A 23,652-nucleotide genomic window follows, 5' to 3' on the forward strand; every position below is an offset into this window, starting at 1 on the left:
AAGAACAAGGGGGCACAATCTGAAGTTAGTTGGGGGAAAGATCAAAAGCAACATGAGAAAATATTATTTTACTGAAAGAGTAGTAGATCCTTGGAACAAACTTCCAGCAGACGTGGTAGATAAATCCACAGTAACTGAATTTAAACATGCCTGGGATAAACATATATCCATCCTAAGATAAAATACAGAAAATAGTATAAGGGCAGACTAGATGGACCAGGAGGTCTTTTTCTGCCGTCAGACTTCTATGTTTCTATGTTTCTATTATCTACTCTACTCTATCTATACTACTATATTCACTACTCTACTGTACTCTGCTCTGTTATCTATTCCACTCCATTATCTCTTCTCTCCTCTCCTCTCCTCCTTTCTTCATCTAGTCTCTATTCTATTCTATTCTATTCTATTCTCTATTCTATTCTATACTCTGCTCTACTCTATTAGACTCGGGGCGGCTCACAACATAATAAAACAATTCATAACAAATCTAATAATTTACAATTTAAAATTTAAAGTAGTTAAGAAAACCCCATTTTTAAGCAGACATACCATACATAAATTATATAGGCCCGGGGGAGATATCTCAATTCCCCCATGCCTGACGACAACGGTGGGTTTTGAGGAGTTTACGAAAGGTAAGGAGGGTAGGGGCAGTTCTAATCTCTGGGGGGAGCTGGTTCCAGAGAGTCGGGGCCGCCACAGAGAAGGCTCTTCCCCCAGGGCCCGCCAACCGACATGGTTTAGTTGACGGGACCCGGAGAAGGCCAACTCTGTGGGACCTAATCGGTCGCTGGGATTCGTGCAGCAGAAGGCGGTCTCGGAGATATTCTGGTCCGATGCCATGAAGGGCTTTATAGCTTATAACCAACACTTTGAATTGTGACCGGAAACTGATCGGCAACCAATGCAGACTGTGGAGTGTTGGTGTGACATGGGCATTTTTGGGAAAGCCTATGATGACTGCTCTCGCAGTTGCATTCTGCACGATCTGAAGTTTCCGAACACTTTTCAAAGGTAGCCCCATGTAGAGAGCGTTACAGTAGTCGAGCCTCGAGGTGATGAGGGCATGAGTGACTGTGAGCAGTGACTCACAGTCCAAATAGGGCCGCAACTGGTGCACCAGGCGAACCTGGGCAAACGCCCCCCTCACCACAGCTGAAAGATGGTTCTCTAATGTGAGCTATGGATCAAGGAGGACGCCCAAGTTGCGGACCCTCTCTGAGGGGGTTAGTGATTCCCCCCCCAGGGTGATGGATGGACAGATGGGATTGTCCTTGGGAGGCAAAACCCACAGCCACTCCGTCTTATCCAGGTTGAGTTTGAGTCTGTTGACACCCATCCAGGTGCCAACTTATCCCCCCTTGGCTGTTGGAGTGACTCCCGGTCCTTCCTTTCTTCCAGGTGGGTCCACATCTAACTTCTGTATCATGTCATTGTGGCTTTGTTTTGGTCAAGAGCTTTGAAAGGCACCTGAAGAATCTCCCCTTTTCTCTTACAGAATTATTTTCGTGATGCCTGGAACATTTTCGATTTTGTCACCGTCATGGGAAGTATTACTGATATTTTAGTCACAGAGATTGCGGTGAGTAACTAGTCGGAGACTTGTTTTTATTTTATTGTATTTTTAAAGGGTGGGATCTTTGGATAGACCACTTGGGGAATTGTAAATTGGAGGGCACCAACGCTAATATTGAGATGGGTAAGTGATGAAGATACATCTTGAACTGCTTCAGAATAGTATACATTTTATGAGGCATTCTAATTCTCCTCTCTTGCACTATATTTAGGCTTTGCAACCTTTTTTGTGACCTCCAAGGGATTTTGCAGAGTTCCTGATTTGGGGTCTTTCATGCTTGACACTATAAATTATGGTTAACATCTATTACTTAAGGCACAAATGGGCAACATGCGGGCCATCCAATTTTTGCATCGCGACAAAAGTACACCCCTGTCATGTTGTGCAAAACACCCAGAAATGAAGCATTTGTGCATGTGCAGAGGGGTTTTTTTGGGGGGGGCAAACCATGGTGACCGGAAGACCAGTTTGAGAGTGCAGACCACCGGTCATTGCTGCCAGTTTGGTGATTGGGGGCAAATTTCGGCTAATGGTTCTAAAGAACCAGTCCAAACCATCTGTAGGACAACATGTACATTGAACATTGGCCAGAATGCCTGGGTTTTTCACCATGGCTGTTCTGTCGGGCTCTCTGGTAGAATCCTCCCAAAAATTCACAGGTACAAATTTCAGACACACACACACGTTTGAAAATTCAAAACAATGTTCTTTATAATGAAAATTCACTTAAACTAAGCCCTCTTTTGGTATAGCAAAGAGCACTGGTCTCCAAACAAACTGATAATTTGTACAAGTCCCTTATCAGTTCTGAGATACTTAGCTTGCAGCTGTGAGGCAATTCACAGTCCTTCTTCTTTCACAAAATGAAAGACTCTTTGCTCTGGTTTAGTTTCCAAGTGGGGAAAAATCAGCACACAAAAGGTCAAAGTCAGTAAAGCAGTCACGAAACACAACGATCAGATAATCCTCCACAAGGACCAAACCCACAGGCTGCTATTTATAGCAGCCTCACTAATTACCACAGCCCCACCCAACCACAGGTGGCCTCATTTTCTTTGATAATAATCTCTCAGTTGTTGCTGCCTATGCATCGCTCTCCTCATGCGTGGCTGTATCATTAACTCTTGTTCTGAATCCAAGGAGGAGCTAGATAATTGATCTCCTTCTGAGCTGTCTGCCCCACTCTCCTCCTCCCTGTCACTCATGTCTTCTTGGTCAGAGGAGCCTTCATCAGCAGATTCCACCGGGGGCAAAACAGGCCTGCAGCATGTGGATGTCTCCCCCACATCCACAGTCCTTGGGGCAGGAGCTGGGTCAGAGCTAACCACAACAATGACTCAGCAGGATCTGAAGTGTCAGAATCCTCATGCTCCCAGGAACAGGAAAAATCAATGTTTGATTACCGTATTTTTCAGAGTATAAGGGGCAAAACCCACCCTCCCCTGAAAGAGAGTGGAAATGTTGATGCGTCTTATACGTAGAAGACAATAGAACAGTAGGACAGGGACAGTCGGCACATTGGTGCGCTTATGCACACCCCTTACAGACCCTACAGAGTTAAAGTCCACAAATCTTAAAGTTGCCAAGTTTGAGGACCCCGTTCTAAGGTTGTTCTCTTTTAAAGTTCAAGGTTCTATGTCTTTTGGAAACTGAAGGCTTTGGTTGTAAGGGATGCTATGTCAATTTTTTGCAACTGAAAGGGGTTGTTTGCAGGGACACTATATTATTATTTTATTATTTATTAGATTTGCATGCCGCCCCTCTCCGCAGACTCGGGGCGGCTCACAACAGTGATAAAAACAATACATGGTAACAAATCTAATAATTTAAAATCTAAAATTATAGTTTTAGAGCAGTGATTTAAAAATGCAGATCATATGCCAGGAAGGATGGTTCATATGGAAAATGAAACTCTGAACAAGAATGTTGCACGGTGAATTATGCAACGGTCACTCTCTTTTGGGGGGGGGGGGGGAGTTGGGAATCATAAAAAAGAGTGAGTCAAAACAATTCACCCAGCTAGCAAGATCACCAAAGTTTTGAGAGAATTAACAGGGGTCTATTTGACTTTATCCAGGCATTTATTAACTTCCACAGCAGAGAAAAAAATACAGGATAAAAGAGAAAAGAATAGTCTCAAGAAACCTATCATTAAGTATTGCACCTTATGATTCTTGATGGACTTATGTTTTCTTTTATGTACGCTGAGAGCATATGCACCAAGATATATTCCTTGTGTGTCCAATCACACTTGGCCAATAAAGAATTCCATTCTATTCTATTCTATTCTATTCTATCCTATATACAATTTATTTTACTTTATTAATTAAACTTATATGCCGCCCAACTCCAGAAGGACTCTGAGCGGCCAAAGAATTAATTAAATATCCAAAGACTCAAATTCATTTCTGCTGGTATCTAGTGGCAATAGATCCTTCCATTCTGGTGGTCAATGATATTTGCAAATTCTTTCCCCAGAGTGGGACTCCTAGCTTCCGAAAGCCATAATTCTTGCCACCTCTTCCACAGATTATAACAGTTTGTCACGAGAGAAAGACTCAAATGCCTGCGAACGGCTGCAATTAATCACACGCCAATGCGTTGGGTAGAGTTTGAATTAATTTAAATCTCATTTAGCTTCCGTCCCGACCCTGCCAGCAGCCCTTGACCCCAAGGTTTATTATAGTTGTGTCTTTCCTTCCGCACTCCGTGTAACGTCAGCTTGGTCTGACTGTATTTGTGCAAAGATGCTTACCGAGGTTACTGAATTAATTTGTGTTCTGAGTTTGTGCGATGCTGCAGCCTGTAACGTAAGCAGGCCAGATGGAATTGCACGACAATCAGACCCACCCGCTCTCAAGTTTAATGTGATGTGTGAATTCTTCAGTGGGGTCATGCCTTGTGGGTAGATTTGATGATTGTCTTGGCAGTTCTGTGTTAGCAAAAACTTCAGAAGAGAAGGGTTTAGGGGTAATGATTTCCGACAGTCTCAAAATGGGTGAAGACTGCGGTCAGGCGGTAGGGAAAGCAAGTAGAATGCTTGGCTGCATAGCTAGAGGTATAACAAGCAGGAAGAGGGAGATTGTTGATCCCGCTGTATAGAGCGCTGGTGAGACCACATTTGGAATACTGTGTCCAGTTCTGGAGACCTCACCTACAAAAAGATATTGATAAAATTGGACGGGTCCAAAGATGGGCTACAAAAATGGTGGAAGTTCTTAAGCATCAAGCTTATCAGGAATGACTTCATGAACTCCATCTGTATAGTCTGGAGGACAGAAGAGAAAGGGGGGACACGATTGAAACATTTAAATATGCTAATGGGTTAAATAAGGTTCAGAAGGGAAGTGTTTTTAATAGGAAAGGGAACCCAAGAACAAGGGGGCACAATCTGAGGTTAGTTGGGGGAAAGATCAGAAGCCACATGAGAAAATATTATTTTACTGAAAGAGTTGTAGATGCTTGGAACAAACTTCCAGCAGACGTGGAATTGAAACAGGCCTGGGATAAACATATATCCATCCTAAGATAAAATACAGGAAATAGTATAAGGGCAGACTAGATGGACCATGATGTCTTTTTCTGCTGTCAATCTTCTATGTTTCTATGATGAATCCTATGGTGTTCTCGCAACCAGAATCTTGGCTTTTTTTGCTTTCTGGACTGATCTATGGGGTATTTGTCCATGGAAGGAATCACAACATCAGTAATGAGACATCTACATAATTCAGGGGAGCATCTTCAGACCTCCCCAACATAGTCATCATCCAGAGCAGACCCCCCAAGGTGCTTTTTCAAAAGGCAGCTGGACTTTGTTTTTCCTTGAAGAGGTTTCGCTTCTCACCCGAGAAGATTTTTTCCCCATCACAGCTGCTAATCCATAGCTATCATGCTTTATCCCTTCACCCTGGTTTCAGAATTTTGGATTGCCTGGATGTGGGTCCCAGCAATTCAAAAGGAGCTGTCAGTCAGAAAGAATGAGGAGCACCACCTGTTAGGTTGCAGCGTAGAAAGTTTAAGTTCAACACTGAATTGGCATAGAATAAGGAGAAAGGGAATTCATCAGGGATTAGACTGGAGTACTTGTGGGAATGCAATGACTCTAAGCTAATGGCCTGCTTAACTCCGCCTCCCAGCTCTGCCTCCTCTCATACTACAGAAGCCACTTGAAGGAACTTCTGGAAGATGGGGCGTTTTCTTCCTCGCCCTGAAATTCAGAAGTACGGTCTTCCTCCATATTCCCCACCACCACTTCTACACCTGGTTGTAGACCAGTGGTTCTCAACCTGGGGTTGGGACCCCTTTGGAGGTCGAACGACCATTTCACAGGTCACCTAAGACTCTGGGAAAAGACAAATTTCCCATGGAGCTAGGAACTAAAGCTTCTATTCTGGCGCCTTGGAACATATTTTTACAACCCAACCATTCAAGTGTTTACAGTGGGGGTGTCCCTCTAACCCACCTGCCAATCAGCTTCAAGCTCTGTTGGGAGAATTGAAGCTAGACTTATGGCTGGGGGTCACAGCAGCATGAGGAACTGTATTAAGGGGTTGTGGCATTAGAAAGGTTGAGAACCACTGTTTTAGACATTTTTTCCTCTACACCTAAGAGACGTTTAACCATCAACAGAACAAATGGAGCAAAGAAAACATATCAACGGATTTCATTTTCCTTTGATTCTGTAGCTGCACAGGTTTCTTTGGCCAATGCTACCAATTCTTCTCTTTCTTGCTGTCTTGTAGTTGTTGAGTTTTGTGTTGTTGTTGTTTTTTAACTTCTGTAGGCAAACATGACCATGCCAGTTTTTCTTCCCACCTCATAACCATAAGCTCTTGCATCCTCAAAGACCTGGTGTTTTCTCCTCCTTCAATGGTTAAGGTTATAAGCTTAGATCAGACAGTCTGGAAGATTCAGATTTGAACGGATGGATTAACAATCAGGGAATTTTTTTACAAAAAAAAAAGCAAGATATGAGGGCCATCCAGGGGTGGGCAGCAGGCAGGACGGGGTGGAACACAGTTCCACCAGCGGAAATGAAGATGCGTGCGCAGCTCCAGCTGATCGGTGGCTGTCTGATTAATGATTCTGATTATTTAGATTTGTATGCCGCCTCTCTCCGCAGACTCGGGGCGGCTCACAACAAAGTGAAACAATTTACAACAAAACTAAATTACAGTTTAAAAATATTTAAAAAACCACATTTTCTAAACAAACATACATACAGACATACCATTCATAAATTGTATATGCCCAGGGGAGATGTCTCAGTTCCCCCATGCCTGACGACAAAGGTGGGTCTTAAGGAGCTTACGAAAGGCAAGGAGAGTAGGGGCAGTTCTAATCTCCAGGGGGAGTTGGTTCCAGAAGGCCTGGGCTGCCACAGAGAAGGCTCTTCCCCTGGGGCCCGCCAACCGACATTGTTTAGTTGACGGGACCCGGAGAAGGCCCACTCAAATCGGTCGCTGGGATTCGTGCGGCAGCAGGCGGTCTCAGAGATATTCTGGTCCAGTGCCATGAAGGGCTTTAAAGGTCATAACCAACACTTTGAATTGTGACCGGAAATTGATCGGCAACCAATGCAGACTGCGGAGTGTTGGTGAAACATGGGCATACCTAGGTAAGCCCATGACTGCTCTCGCAGCTGCATTCTGCATGATCTGGAGTTTCCGAACACTTTTCAAAGGTAGCCCCATGTAGAGAGTGTTACAGTAGTCGAACCTCGAGGTGATGAGGGCATGAGTGACTGTGAGCAGTGAGTCCCGATCCAGATAGGGCCGCAACTGGTGCACCAGGCGAACCTGGGCAAACGCCCCCCCTCGCCACAGCTGAAAGATGGTTCTCTAATGTGAGCTGTGGATCGAGGAGGACGCCCAAGTTACAGACCCTCTCTGAGGGGGTCAATGATTCCCCCCCCCCCAGGGTGATGGAAGGACAGATGGAATTGTCCTTGGGAGGCAAAACCCACAGCCACTCCGTCTTATCCGGGTTGAGTTTGAGTCTGTTGACACCTATCCAGGCCCCAACAGCCTCCAGACACCGGCACATCACTTCCACTGCTTCGTTGACTGGACATGGGGTGGAGATGTAAAGCTGGGTATCATCAGCGTACTGATGATACCTGACCCCTGCCCTGTCACTTCTTGGATTACTTGTTTCGGCTCAACTCTCCTTTTTCCCCCTTCTGCTGTTGTGTCTGCGCCCCTTGCTTTTCCCCTCTTTCCTCCTTCCTGACCTTAGACGAACTTCCCTCTCTCCTGCCCGGCTCCCCTCCAGCCTCACACGGCCCCCTCCCGCCTGAGGTGCAAGCAGAAGGCGTGGGTGGGAGAGGCACTGGCAGCATTTATGCTTCTGGCAGCACCCATTTGCCTAGCTACCCAGCCTGAGGTGGGTAGGAGAGCGTGGGAAAGGCGAAGCAAATTATCACCCCAGCGAGCAACACTGGTAAGGTTGTAAGTCGAGAACTTAACAGTTCGCTTGAACGATGATGATTGTTCAAGCCACTCCCACCTGGTCTCATGGCTGGCAAACCACTCCTACCTAGTCACGTGACCATTAAGCCACACCCACAAAATAAGCCACGCCCGCAGTCTGGCAGTAAAAAATTTGGCTGCCCATTACTGGGGACATCTATGAGTTTATCAGAGTTTTAGTTTTTTTGGAGGGGCGCAGTGGTTAGGAGGCAGTACCGTAGTGTAACCCCAAACTGTTAAACTGGCATTTCTAGCTTTGCCTGGGATTTTAAAAAACAACAACAGACGAATCAAGGTGCTTGCAAAAAACGTCCATGAATTTGCATTACAATGTGAAATGCAAATAATTCACTGCACTGTGTTTTTTTTCTAGGATTGGTCATTGTTTTTTTTTTTAATCACTTCTTTTTATAAAGCTCTAATTTTTCTCCCCCACCTGTCTAATACAATCATTCATGTTTCTGTTCTTTGCTACAGCCAATGACTCATTTTCTCTTCTTTCTCTTTCTGTTTTGTGTCTGTGTGTGTTTTCACTTTTTCCTGCTGAATCATGCCATTCAATCAACAACCATCATATCGGCATCTGTCTGTCTGTTGCCTGCCTCCTGCTCCAAAATAATGCCTCTTTTTAAAAATAAATAATAATAATAATGCTAAATTCAAAAAAAAATCCTTGCAAATCACAATTCATCCATGAAAACATCTCATATAGGACACGGTTGGTTTCCTTAAATTTTTTTTTTTGGGGGGGGAGATTAAAAATAATTTAATTGTCTGCTTTAAGGATTTGTTGTTGTTGTCAGTCCGCGGTTTCGTTTGCTTTCCTTCTCTTTAATTTGAGATATTGCCACATCAACCCAGGGAGAACCATTGGCCTGCATGTTGCTTGATGTTCTCTATGATGGGGTTGTTGTTTTTTAATTTTAAGTCGGAGCTCTTGATTTGACGCCTCGATTTTTTCTCATTGTTTGAGAACTGGACACGATGCGTTGGACCCAGCGGATACTGAGCGGCATCTGTTTTCTCCCATTTATTCTTTAAAACCACAACCGAAACAAAATAATTGCATGCCTGTGGCTGAACCTCTTTTGAGTTTTGATGGCACCCCAGAATGTAGCATGGTTGGTTTGGATGCTCCCAACTGTTAATAGTGATAATAATAATAATAATAACAATAATAATAATAATGAGGAGGAGGAGGAGGAGAAGAAGAAAAAGAAGAAGAAGAAGAAGAAGAAGAAGAAGAAGAAGAAGAAGAAGAAGAAGAAGAAGAAGAAGAAGAAGAAGAAGAAGAGTTGGAAGAGACCTTAGAGGTCTTCTAGTCCAACCCTTTCATGGTGGGGATGGGTCAGCTTTTCGTGTGGTCAAGCATCTGCCTCTTGTTCGAGGTCTCAAGATGAAATCTATGGCTCTTTCTTCTTCCACCATAGTTGATCTTCCCAGTAATCCTCAGATAGGTTCACATCATCAGATCCACTGGACAGACTAGGAAGCAATCCATCAATTTCATAGTAAGGCTACAGTGACTCCCACTGAGATTGGATATAGCGAGATGTTAAAGGTCTGATTATGTTTTTCCTCTGCTCCTCCTCCCCCCCTGCCCTCTTCTCTTTCTCCTTCTCCTCCTCCTCCCTCTTCCCCTTCTTCTTCTTCTTCTTCCCCCTCCTCCTGTTCTTCTTCCTCGTCCTCTTCCTCTTTGTCTTCCTCCTCCTCTTCCTAGCCGAAGGAAGAGTTCATAGGGAGGGAGGGGGAATTGCATCAGGTATTCTGCATGAGGAGTGACTCCCACTGACAAAATCTTTTGCAAAAGGTTTTTTTTTTTGGCAGCCAAACTTGCCACTTAGAACACAAAGCTGTTATTTGTTTCTTTGTTTGTTTTTATTTTTCTTGTATGCTGCCCGACTCCCAAAGAACTATTTATTTGTTTCTTTACTTACTTACTTATTCACTCACTCACTCACTCACTCACTCACTCACTCACTCACTCACTCACTCATTTACTCATTTACTCATTTACTCATTTACTCATTTACTCATTTACTCATTTACTTACTTATTTACTTATTTACTTATTTACTTATTTACTTATTTACTTATTTACTTATTTATTTATATTGATTTTCCTTGTATGCCTCCCAACTCCAGAAGGACTACTTACTTACTTATTCATTTTTTCATTCATTCACTCATTTATCATTTGTTTGTTTCATTCATTCATTCATTCATTCATTCATTCATTCATTCATTCATTCATGGGTTTCACTCTTCGATCCCGCCCGGCTGTCTGAACGATGCAATTTTTCCTCCTTTCCCCTGCAGGATAATTTCATTAACCTGAGCTTCCTCCGACTCTTCCGTGCAGCCCGATTGATTAAGCTTCTCCGTCAGGGCTACACCATACGGATTCTGCTCTGGACTTTTGTCCAGTCCTTCAAGGTGAGGGATTTGGATGGTGGGTAAGCGCTGCCAATTTGAATTGGCTTCTAGATTTAAAAAAAAAAATATATTTAAAAGAAAGCTTCTGCGTTAAGCTGAATGCCACCTGTACATTTAAGGGTCTCTGAAATGTTTTTATTTTATTTATTTTTATTTATTGTACTTGTCAAACAAGTATAGAATTATAGTTTGTATTAACTTAACAAAATAAAAAAGAAGTGATAAAAAGGACAATGGGACAGGGACGGTAGGCACAATACCTCCTGACTTTATTTCTTTCCTCCAGGCCTTGCCATACGTGTGCCTCCTCATCGCCATGCTGTTCTTCATCTATGCCATCATCGGCATGCAGGTAAAAATCTTAGATCTACTCTGGGGAGTTCATGAGCCTGCTCTCGCCAGGTTTAGCAACAGCAAAAAACTTACCCTGTTGCAAATCCACCTTCCCTGTGGAGGTGCTTGTAGAAAACTCCTCTTGAACGATGGCCACCTCCGTATCTTGTATCATCTTCACATTGTGGCATATAAAATGCTATGGGGAAGTAGAGTCTGTCTAGTTCACATTCTAGACTAGAATACAATAGAATAGAGCAGTGTTTCCCAACCTTGGCAACTTGAAGATATCTGGACTTCAACTCCCAGAATTCCCCAGCCAGCATTCACTGGCTGGGGAATTCTGGGAGTTGAAGTCCAGATATCTTCAAGTTGCCAAGGTTGGGAAACATTGGAATAGAGGATGGGATGGGATGGCATGAGATGGGATGGAATGGAATGGAATAGAATAGAATAGAATAGAATAGAATAAAATAGAGGATGGGGTGGCACAGACTAGACTAGACTAGACTAGAATAGAATAGAGGATGGGGTGGGATAGACTAGACTAGACTAGACTAGAATAGAATAGAATAGAATAGAATAGAGGATGGGGTGGGATAGACTAGACTAGACTAGACTAGACTAGAATAGAATAGAATAGAATAGAATAGAATAGAATAGAATAGAATAGAATAGAATAAAATAGATGATGGGGTGGGATAGACTAGACTAGACTAGACTAGTATAGAATAGAGTAAAGTAGAATAGAATAGAATAGAATAGAATAGAAGACTTGGAAGGGACTTTGGATGTCTCCCAGTCCAACCCCCTGCTTAGGCAGGAAACCCTACACCACTTTAGACAAAGGGTTGTCCAATCTCTTCTTGAAAACTTCCAGCGTTCACAACTTCTGGAAGCAACCTGTTCCACTGGTTAATTTCCTGACAGGTAGAACAATTAATCCGTAGAACGGCTTCCCTCCAGAGGTTGTGAATGCTCCAACGCTGGAAGTTTTTAAGAAGATGTTGTCTGAAGCGGTGTAGGGTTTCCTGCCTATGCAGGGGGTTAGATTAGAGCAGTGTTTCCCAACCTTGGCAACTTGAAGATATCTGGACTTCAACTCCCAGAATTCTGGCTGGGGAATTCTGGGAGTTGAAGTCTAAATATATTCAAGTTGCCAAGGTTGGGAAACACTGGATTAGAGGACCTCCACAGTCCCTTCCAACTCTGTTCTTCTATTCTAAACCCATCATTGCCAACAGCATCTGGCCTAAATTGCAGTACCTGCTGTTTATCCTGCCGAAACGTAGAACTCTTTACAATCTTTCTTCTTTCTCTCCCTCCCTCTCTCTCTCCTCCTTCTCTCACCTCGCCCCCAGGTCTTTGGCAACATCGCTCTGGATGATGAAAGTGCCATTAATCGTCACAATAACTTCCAAACCTTTCTGCAAGCATTAATGCTGCTTTTTCGGTGAGTCATTTCTGGATCCCATCAGGGAGAAATATCCCTTCCTGGCCCGTGTTTATCAACCATGCCACAATTTTAAAGCAATCGGAAGAGCTACTGATTAAGATCCCATGGTTAGCTACTCAGCACAGCTGCAATAGTAATCACACATATACTGCTTTACAGTGCTTTATAGCCCTCTCTAAGTCATTTTACAGAGTCAGCCCATTGCCCCCAACAATCTGGGTTCTCATTTTACTCACCCAGAAGGATGGAAGACTGAGTCAACCTTGAGCCGGTCAGGATCGAACTGTTGGCAGTGGGCAGAGTTAGCTTGCAATACTGCATTCTAACCACTGTGCCACCATGGAATGGAGGGAGGGAGGGAGGAAGGAAAGAAAAAGGGAAGGAGGGAGGGAGGGAGGGAAGGAAGGAATAGCAATAGTACTTAGACTTATATTTATTTATTTTTTATTTATTTTATTTTATTTATTAGATTTGTATGCCGCCCCTCTCCGCAGACTCGGGGTGGCTCACAACAGTGATAAAGAACAATATGTATTGACAAATCTAATAATTTAAAATCTAAAATAGCAATTGTACATTTAAAAAATCTAAAAACAAGGAACCCCAATATAAAAAAGACATACATACAATTATATACTGCTTTACAGTGCTTTGCAGCCCTCTCTAAGCGGTTTACAGAGTCAGCCTCTTGCCCCCAACAATCCAGCTCCTCATTTTACCCATCTCAGTAGGATGGAAGACTGAGTCAGGATTGAACTGCTGGCAGTCAGCAGAGTTAGCTTGCAATGCTGCATTCTAACCACTGTGCCTCCATAAAATGAAGGGAGGGAGGGGGAGGGAGGATGGAAGGAAGGACAGAAGGAAGGAAGGAAGGAAGGAAGGACAGAAGGAAGGAAGGAAGGAAGGATGGGAGGGAGGGAGGGAGGATGGAAGGAAAGGAAGGACAGAAGGAAGGAAGGATGGGAGGGAGGGAGGATGGAAGGAAGGAAGGACGGAAATGAGGTGGGGAGCAAGCAAGCAAGCAATAACAATTGCACTTAGACTTACATACCGCTTTACAGTACTTTACAACCTGTTGACTCTCCACCTGACAGCTGATGGATGGCCCAGGCTCTGCCTCTGTCTCTCTCTCTCTCCCAGCTCCATTCCCTCCCCCCACTCAGAGTTGTCAATTGTCTTGATGCTGACCCTGACTCCCTGCTCTGATTCGGCTGCTGGAGGGGCCTGTGGGCCACAACACGTGTAAGCTACTGAATCCATTCTGGACCAAGTCGATTCCTCCAATTCCTTTTTTTTCTTGCATTGGATTTCAGGAGCGCCACCGGGGAAGCCTGGCACGAAATCATGCTTGCCTGTCTCAGCAACCAGCCTTGCGACGAGCACTCCAACCTCAGCAAAAATGAATGCGGCAGCGACTTTGCTTACTTCTACTTTGTCTCCTTCATCTTCCTCTGCTCCTTTCTGGTGAGGCATTTCTCTCTCTCTCTCTCTCTCTCTCTTCCTGTCTCTCTCTCTCTCTCTTTCTCTCTCTCACTCTCCCTGTCTCTCTCTCTCTCCCTGTCTCTGTCTCTCTCTCTCTCTCTCTCTCTCTCCCTGTCTCTCTCTATCTTTCTCTCTCTCTCTCCCTGTCTCTCTCTCTCTCTCTCTCTCCCTGTCTCTCTCTCTCTCTCTCCCTGTTTCTGTCTCTCTCTCTCCGTCTCTCTCTCTCTCTCCCTGTCTCTCTCTCTCTCTCTCTCTCTCTGCGTTGAACATTGCAACGCTCTAAGGCCATGAGGGCGAATCTGGTTTTGGTTCGCATGCCAAAAGAGAGTGGGTGGGTGTGTTAGCACACAGGCCTCGACGAAGGCAGGGACGTGAAAAAAATGGCCAAACGGGCAAACAGGAAAAATACAGATTTCTGGTTTGCCCGTTGTGCTGTTCTTTGCAGTCCAGAGGGTTCAGGAAAGCTTCCTGAAGCCCAAAAGTGCCAAAAATAAGCCAATGGACAAACTGGAAGTTTGAAAAACCGAACCAACTGCCTGCTCAAGCAGGAGATCCTATGCTAGTGATGACGAACCACAGGTAGCACGCGGAGCCATATCTGCTGGCACGCAAGCTGTTGCCCTAGCTCATCTCCAATGAGCATGTGTCTGCTGGCCAGCTGATTTTTGGCTCGCACAGAGGCTCTGGGAGGCCTCTTTTGGCTTCTAGAGAGCTTCTGGGGGAATGGGCGAGGGCATTTTTACCCTTCCCGGGCTCCAGGGAAGCCTTTGGAGCCTGGGGAAGGCAAAATGCAAGCCTATTGGGCCCACCAGAAGTTGGGAAACAGGCCTTTTCTGGCCTCCAGGGGGGCGGGGGAAGCTGTTTTCACCCTCCCCAGGCATTGAATTATGTGTGGGGGTACTTGCACATGTGCAATAGTGCACACAGATGCTCTTTCGGCACCCAAGGAAAAAAAGGTCCTCCATCATTGCCCTATACTATTCTAACAAGTTGCTGTCCAGTCTCTACTTAAAGATCTCCAGTGATGGAGCACCCACAATTTCTGGTGGCCAGCTGTTCCACCAGTTAATTGTCCTCACTATTAGGAAGTTTCTCCTTAATTCCAGGTTGCTTCTCTCCTTGGTTAGCTTCCTTGTGTTGTTTGCTGTCTTGTTCTAATCCAATAAATTTGGTTTAATTTGGATTAAAGTGAAATCTCTTTCCTCCTCCCTACCCTGATTTCATTCCCATCCTCCCTTTTACAGATGTTGAACTTATTTGTGGCTGTAATCATGGACAACTTTGAGTACTTGACCCGAGATTCATCCATCCTTGGACCTCATCATCTGGATGAGTTCATTCGTGTGTGGGCAGAGTACGACCCAGCAGCTTGGTATGTATGTCTTCTTGGTCGCCCACTTTTGGTCTTGTGAAGGTGGCATTGGAATGGCTGAGGTGATTCTCACATTGGGGGAAGATCACCCAAGAAAAAAAGGGGTCAGCTGGCTATCCTCAAAGACAGCTGCATTTGGGGTCCTCCATCTGGCATTAGAGGTTCAAGACCCATCAATGTTTTGGGTGACTGAGATTTGAAAGCTGGACAGGTATCCATATTTCTAATGATACAATGCTCCACTTCCTCCTAAACTCAAAAGGACAATGATGGTTACACCACCATGGTAAAAAAAAAAATGTAGGGAAAACAACAGTCAGTGAAGGGAAGGAAGTCTACGAAAGTTGGCTTCGTTTTCCTGTCTGTTGTTCTACTTATTGGTTAATGCAAATGCCGAAAATTGATCGCCTGTAGACCTCGACATATGACAGTTCACTTAGTGACCATTCGAAGTTACCACGCTACTTGAAAACAGTGACTTCTGACCGTTTTTGAAAAGCTGCCACCCGTGATCAAACTTGGCAACCCCTTCATGCTTGCGACCGTTTCTGTGTCCCAAAGTCACGTGGGTCCCCGTTTGCGACTTGGATTCACTTAACAGAAGGGTTGCTAACTTATCAACTTGAAGTGATTCACTTAACAACGGTGGCAAGAAAGGTCATAAACTGGGGCGAAGCTCCCTTAGCAAATGTCTCACATAGCTACATAGATTCCAGGCTCAACTGTGGTCCTAAGTGGAGGATTTTGTGATTAGCTTTTAAGAAGAGACTAGAAATAGTGTAGCTTCTCCTGCTTTCAGCTTGGGGGCTGGACTAGATGACCTCCCAGATACCTTCTGGCTCTATTCTATTGTGAGAAAAATTCACCAAGCAATATCCACAGGAAACCAAATGAACAGGAGCAGGCTTTTATTACTAAACTTTGATCAAAGGTCCTTCCCAGGTCCTTCCCAGGTTATTAATAATATATTCATATTATTTTACTGAAAGAGTAGTACTGTAGATCCTTGGAACAAACTTTCAGCAGACGTGGTTGGTAAATCCACAGTAACTGAATTTAAACATGCCTGGGATAAACATATATCCATTGTAAGATAAAATACAGGAAATAGTATAAGGGCAGACTAGATGGACCATGAGGTCTTTTTCTGCCATCAGTCTTCTATGTTTCTATGTTTCTAACCAAACTCATGAAGGCAAAATTACATATCCAAACATCCAGTTTTATATGGCAAAAACGTGTTTTTCTACTGACACCCTGGAAAATCCCCTCCCTTCATGACACTGGTCATGACAATTGGTACACGCTTACTTAAATTTGTTATTTCCCATGTTCTTTTCGGTAAAGTACTTCTGCAGCACATTCCCTGTTTTCTCCACAATAATCTGTATCCTCTTTTGTCCAAAATATATTTTAGCTGACAGGTGAAAGTTCATTTCTGAGAGCATACAAAATTACATAAGTATCCAGAAGTTCATTGGATTATAAAATGCATTTTTGATTATATAATCAAAGATGGCTGCACTTATGTCCCTGTCTTTACAAGAATAAATCATCTATATATATTTTTTTATTTTTTTTATTTTGTCCAATACACAATAATACACAATGAAGGTTATAGAGGATATAGTAGAGAAGAAATACGAGATATAGGAGAGACTATAGGACAGGGGACGGAAGGCACTCTAGTGCGCTTATGTACGCCCCTTACTGACCTCTTAGGAATCTGGAGATGTCAACCGTGGATAGTCTTTTCTCACATCTATCCTAAAGTTTATAGCTATTGATTCATCCCCTCCAAACGTATGGGAACTAACAAATTAACTTTTATGGGACTTCAGGGGAGAGTATTTTTCTAATTCCTGGGTTCTGAAATGTCATATTTTTTGTAGAAATTACTAACATGGAGACATGATTTCTGGAACAATGTTGTGTCCTTTTTTGGTCTCTCTGAGTGAGCAGCTTCCGATGTAAAGCTCTGCTTTTCTAGGACTCGCAGTTTATTTTTTATAACAAAATTCTTGTGTATATAGTCACAATGATTGACTTTGTGTCAAAGATAGCTAACTAGTAACAGGTTAATATACAGTGTTGGCTTGTCTTGGTTAGCAAGGCTATGAAACCTTCGACAACACCAAGCAGAGAATTTTACAGAGCATGGATATGTGATGAAGCCAAGACACAGACTTAGTTAAATAAGTATTATTTACATATAAACAAAATATAAACAATCCAGAATAAGCATGAAGCAAATACAGAATAATACGCACTGAGCAATTACAAGATTAGATCACAAAGCAAAATACAATATAGATAACAGCACAAAGCTAAAATACAATATAGATAAAGCACGAAGCTAATACAATATAGATAAAGCACGAAGCTTATACAAGAACAAAGCTTAAACGCAACATAGATAAAGCACGAAGCTAATACAATATAGATAAAGCACGAAGCTTATACAAGCACAGAGCTTAGACACAAGTCCCCCATCTCAGGCAAAAGTAAAGGAAAATGATCAAGCAAAATTATGAGCTTTTATAGCTTCAATGAGGAAGTGACGAAACAGCCTTGAATATTAACTCTTCAAGTACAAGTTAACTCTTTGAGTGCACATTAACTCTTTAAGTACAAGTTTGGTACAGTTTACAGTATGCAGTTTACAATGGCAAACCCTAACACACATGTACTCCTGTACTAACATACAGCATACAGAAAGTTCATACTAAGCAAGTAGATGAGCATGGTTTAACCTTTTGCTCTTAGCTAGAACAATAGAAGAGCTGAATAAGCAAATAAACTTTATCCTAGTTACACAGAAAGATCTTGATTAACTTAGGTGAATGGAAGCCTAAATGAATAATTATTTCCTTAAAGTAATAAAAGGAATGGGTTGCCCCAACTAGGCACATAGGCTTGATTCCATCACATAACCTTTTAGACTCAAATAATTCCAAATAATGAGATTATTATTATTATTTATTATTATTATTATTATTATTATTTATTGGATTTGTATGCCGCCCCTCTCCGCAGACTCGGGGCGGCTAACAACAGTGGTAAAACAACATGAACAATCCAATTAATAAAAACAACTAAAAAACCCTTATTATAAAAAACCAAACATACACACAAACATAAGGGGCGTTCATAAGTGCACGGATGTGCCTAACGTCCCCTGTCCAATTATCTTTCCTTTTCTCATATATCTTATATATTCTCTCCCTCTCATCTACTTCTCTTCTTTTTTACTTACTACCCCTATATATACTACTTAATGTCTATTTTCTTCCATATGTATTGTATATTGGACAAAGAATAAATAAACAAACAAACAAACAAACAAACAAATAAATAAATACCATGCATAACTTGTATTAGCCTAGGGGGAAAGGATAACTTAACTCCCCCATGCCTGGCGACAAAGGTGGGTCTTAAGTAATTTGCGAAAGACAAGGAGGGTGGGGGCCGTTCTAATCTCTGGGGGGAGTTGGTTCCAGAGGGCCAGGGCCGCCACAGAGAAGGCTCTTCCTTTGGGGCCCGCCAAACGACATTGTTTGGTCGACGGGACCCGGAGAAGGCCAACTCGGCCGCTGGGATTACCAATGCTTTATTGGCAATATAGGTTTGCTTATCATTGCAATAACTGGTAATAACCTACACTTTTTTTCCTCCAGTTTTTCTTCTGCCAGTCATGTTATTGTGGGATGGAGACAAGAGGTCCCGGGAAGGACTTTTGCTGTTTTAATTTTAATTGCAACTTTCTCCCCGTCCATTTGTGATTTATAAAATGTTTGTTTCCTTTCCAGTTGCCGGATACATTATAAGGATATGTACAATTTATTCCGAGCTATTGCTCCACCCTTGGGCTTGGGAAAGAAGTGCCCTCATAGAGTGGCATACAAGGTTTGAAATTTCGGGGTGGGGAAATCCGAGTCCTTTTGGGGGGGGCGGCAGCGAGGAGAGGTTGCCTTGATTTTGCAACTGAATGGGGGTTTGTGTCTGCACTGCAAAAAAACCAAAAGAAAAGAAAAATAGAAATAACCTTGGAATGAAACTAACCGGTTATGTACTATAGAAATGGTATGGATGAGCTTGTTCCCACACCCTGATATGCCTGCTGCATTTTTTTACCCCCTTCTGCCCAACTTAGAACTTCCTTGCCTGGATACCGGAAACCTTATGGGATTGTCAGCTTTAAAAAAGATTTCCTTCTTCGACCTGGGAATTGGGAAGCGTTTTAGGTTTGCCCCAGGCCCTAGGCAGATTTAGCAATAGCAATAGCACTTAGACTTAGATACAGATTCACAGTGCTTTTGCAGCCCTCTCTAAGAGGTTTACAGAGTCAGCATATCACCCCGAACAATCTGGGTCCCCATTTTACCCACCTCGGAAGGATGGAAGGCTGTCAACCTTGAGACGGTAGTGTGATTCGAACTGCTGAACCGTTCAAATCTACTTAGCTAACAGCTAGCAGTTAGCTAAGTAGCCTGCAGTACTGCCCTCTAAGCACTGCACCACCCCGGCTCTGTTAATTTATTTATTTATTGGATTTGTATGCCGCCCCTCTCCGGAGACTCGGGGCGGCTAACAGCAATAACAAGACAGCATACAATAATAATCCAATACTAAAAACAATTTAAAACCCATTATTATAAAAACCAGACATACATACAGACATACCATGCATAAAATTGTAGAGGCCTAGGGGGAAGGAATATCTCAATTCCCCCATGCCTGGCGGCAGAGGTGGGTTTTAAGTAGCTTACGAAAGGCAAGGAGGGTGGGGGCAATTCTAATCTCTGGGGAGAGTTGGTTCCAGAGGGCCGGGGCCGCCACAGAGAAGGCTCTTCCCCTGGGTCCCGCCAAACGGCATAGTTTAGTTGACAGGACCTGGAGAAGACCCACTCTGTGGGACCTAACTGGTCGCTGGGATTCGTGCGGCAGATGGCGGTCCCTGAGATAATCTGGTCCGGTGCTACGGAGGGCTTTATAGGTCATAACCAACACTTTGAATTGTGATCAGAAACTGATCGGCAACCAATGCAGACTGCCACCTCGGAAGGATGGAAGGCTGTCAATCTTGACCCGGTGGTGTGATTTGAACTGCTGAACAGTTCAAATCTACTTAGCTAACAGCTAGCAGTTAGCTAAGTAGCCTGCAGTACTGCCCTCTAAGCACTGCGCCACCCTGGCTCTGTTAATTTAATAGGTTAACAGAGATGGAAGGGACCTTGTAGGTCATCTAGTCCAACCCTCCCTTCCCCCAAACAGGAGACCCTAGACCATTTCTGACAGATGGCAGTCCAGTCTCTTCTTGAAAACTTCCAGTGATGAAGCTCCCACAATTTCTGAAGACATCTTCCGTTCCATCGGTTGATTGTTCGTGCTGTCAGAAATTTCCTCCTTATTTTTAGGTTGAATCTCTCCTTGATCGTTTTCTATCCATTATTCCTTGTCTGGCCTTTGGGTGCTTTGGAAAATAGGTTGATCCCCCTTTTTCTTCGTGGCAGCCTCTCAAATATTGCAACACTGGTATTGTGTCTCCCCTACTCCTTCTCTTCACTAGACTAGTGATGCCCAGTTCTTGAAACCATTCATCGTATGTTTTAAGTTGCTCTTCTCTGCACCAATGATTTTATATATTTATATATATACTGTATATATATGTAGATTGTTATATATATATATATATTGCTGAATTTGAAAATTAAGGGAGACTAGGATAGATCTATTTCGGCCTTATTTTGGCCTCATCAGCTAGCCACACCCACTGGGACTTGAACCTGCAACCTTTGCCATGTAATATATAACAGGCTGTGAAGATGTCAAGAACAGTTGCAGGAACTGGATACGTCTAGTTTAATGAAAAGAGGGACCTGGGGAAACATGATAGCAGCCTTCCAATATCTCAGGGGTTGCAACAAAGAAGAGGGAGTCAATCTATTCTCCAAATCACCTGAGGGTAAGACAAGAAGCAATGGGTGGAAACTAAACAAGGAGAGAAGCAACTTAGAACTAAGGAGAAATTTCCTGACAGTTAGAACAATTAATCAGTGGAATGGCTTCCCTCCAGAAGTTGTAAATGCTCCAACACCAGAAGCTTTAAAGAAGATGATGGATAACCATTTGTCTGAAGCAGTGTAGGTTTTCCTGCCTAAGCAGGGAGTTGGACTAGAAGATCTCCAAGGTCCCCCCCAGCTCTGTTATTCTGTTCCATTCTAACTGGCCACTCTTTTCATCCAGCCCAGTTCCAGGAAACAAAGATCTCCATTATTTTGTTCCAGGGCGAGATGCTAAAAACGTTTATTTGGTTCAAAGCTTTTTTGTTTTAAAAGGCCAGCCAAGGGTCTAATGTAATCTGGAATTTTTAACTAGGCTTTAAGAGCTAAGTACAGTAGTAGCAAAATACAGGCTAAATTATTGAAGAAGGATAAGATCTTTTTTTTAAAAAAAGGAGCACAACATAACTCCATTAAATCTTCAGTCATTGAGAAAGGAGATGTTTTACCCTGGTCAATTGCTTAAGGTGACTGGGATGGAATTGTGTTTTCAGACTTCCAAGATTTATTAATGTAGCTTTTAGAAGAAAAGAGAAACAAGGTATCCTTAGGGTTCTCTGGTTTCCTGGCAGACATTTTATTACCAAACGATGTAACATGATCAGTGCTAAGATAGAATTAGTGATCTCACTGGATTTTCTGTCTAATCTACTTGGTAAGGCTGAGATCAATCGTGCATGTTTGACAGTACAATTATCCCGCTGTCTCTTCTACAGCTTGAGAAACTATGGAGGGTTGCTCCCAACTTACTCACCCCACTCATTTTGCAGCTATGGGCTAGGGCTAGGCTGTTTCTTATCTTCCTCGCTCCCAAAGCTACAGCCTTATTTCTTGACTCATTCCCCAAAGCCTGAATATTGGGATAATGTTTGCCATGGAAAAGTCCTTCGGGATTGGGCAGCATAGAAGTCAAATTAATAAAAGGTCTCTCTGCCACAACTTTTTAGTCCTTCTGTGCAATTGAGATAGATCTTCTACTAAAGAAAGAACATCCCACTCATGATGTCACTTAGCTGGGTAATGAAATGTCTATAAGTATACAGCCAAGATCAGAGCGGATCAAATATGGATGAATGGGAGGCAGACTGGGAGGGAGGGAGGGAGGAAAGAAACAAGGAAGCAAGGAAAAAGAAGGGAGAGAGGAATAAATAATTGGGAGGGAGGGAGGGAGGGAAGAAGGAAGGAAAGAAGGAGGGAAGGGATTAAAGAAGGAAGGAAAGAAAGAAAAAGGGGAAAGAGAATTGGGAGGGAGGAAGAAGGAAGACATTAAGGAAGGAAGGAAGGAAAAAGAAGGGAGAGAGGAAGAAATTGGGAGGGAGGGAGAGAGGTAAGAAGGAAGGAGGGAAGGAATAAAAAAAGGAAGGAAGGAAAGAAAAAGGGAAAAAAGAAAGAATTGGGAGGAAGGGAGGGAGCAAGAAGGAAGAAATTAAGGAAGGCAGGAAGGAAGGAGGAAGAAATTGGGAAGGAGGGAGAGAGGGAAGAAGGAAGGAAAGAAGGAAGGAAGGGATTAAAGAAGGAAGGAAGGAAAGAAAGAAAAAGGGGAAAGAAAGAATTGGGAGGAAGGGAGGGAGGAAGAAGGAAGAAATTAAGGAAGGCAGAAAGGAAGGAAAAAGAAGGGAGAGAGGAAGAAATTGGGAGGGAGGGAGAGAGGGAAGAAGGAAGGAGGGAAGGATGGAATTAAAAAAAGGAAGGAAGGAAAGAAAAAGGGAAAAAAGAAAGAATTGGGAGGAAGGGAGGAAGAAGGAAGAAATTAAGGAAGGAAGGAAAGAAGGAAGGGACGAAGAAAGAATTGGAAGGAAGGAAGGAAGGAAAGAAGGAAGGAATATCATTGATGATGTAATAAAATATCTGCAAAAAGCAGCCAAGCTTAGGGAATACTAAGGACATGGAGGGATGGATGGATGGAAGGAAGGAAGGAAGGGAGGGAGAGAGGGAGGGAAATCACTGATGATATTACCTCATTGGGCAATGAAACCTCTGCAAGAAAGCAACTCAGTCCAGAGAATGCCAAGGATTCCAACACTTTCCTTCAACCATGGCTGACCGTCCCATAACGCTTCTTTCACCTCTCCTTCAGAGAAACTCCACCACTTTCCTTTACCCCAAAATAACACCACCTCCCCGTTTGAAATCGAACGCTGCCTTTTTCTAAAGGAGTTACGATTTCTTTCCCCCCTCCCTCCCTCCTTCACCAAGGATTCCACATCACGTCTCTTCCTTTCGTGCAGCCTGACTTGGTTTTCTTCCAATTAAAAGTCAAATCTTGGGAGCAGATGGCAGGAGAAACCCAAAAGAGATGGACTGGGAGAAGCCCTCCTCATCCTCCTTGGTTATGTTACCTTCCCTGGAAACCAGTCTTCCAACGCACTAATTAACCAGAATTCTCTTGTCTCCTTGTTTGCTTCCTTCCCCACACCCCACCAATCCTTATTATTTCCACCCTCTCCCCTTTGTTTATGGCTGAT

At 43.2% G+C, this 23,652-nt stretch overlaps 1 protein-coding gene across 1 annotated transcript in view; it reads left to right on the forward strand.

Annotated features, from left to right (window-relative positions):
• CACNA1B (calcium voltage-gated channel subunit alpha1 B) overlaps positions 1-23,652 on the forward strand; it is a 207,017-nt gene that overhangs the window by 160,937 nt on the left and 22,428 nt on the right. The window contains 7 exon segments of the mRNA XM_070759592.1: positions 1,499-1,582; positions 8,759-8,764; positions 10,366-10,482; positions 10,769-10,834; positions 12,177-12,268; positions 13,585-13,735; positions 14,998-15,125. Coding sequence (XP_070615693.1) covers positions 1,499-1,582; positions 8,759-8,764; positions 10,366-10,482; positions 10,769-10,834; positions 12,177-12,268; positions 13,585-13,735; positions 14,998-15,125 — 644 coding nt within the window.

This window comes from Erythrolamprus reginae, chromosome 8 (assembly GCF_031021105.1).
Source record: "Erythrolamprus reginae isolate rEryReg1 chromosome 8, rEryReg1.hap1, whole genome shotgun sequence".
Lineage (NCBI taxonomy): Eukaryota > Metazoa > Chordata > Lepidosauria > Squamata > Dipsadidae > Erythrolamprus > Erythrolamprus reginae.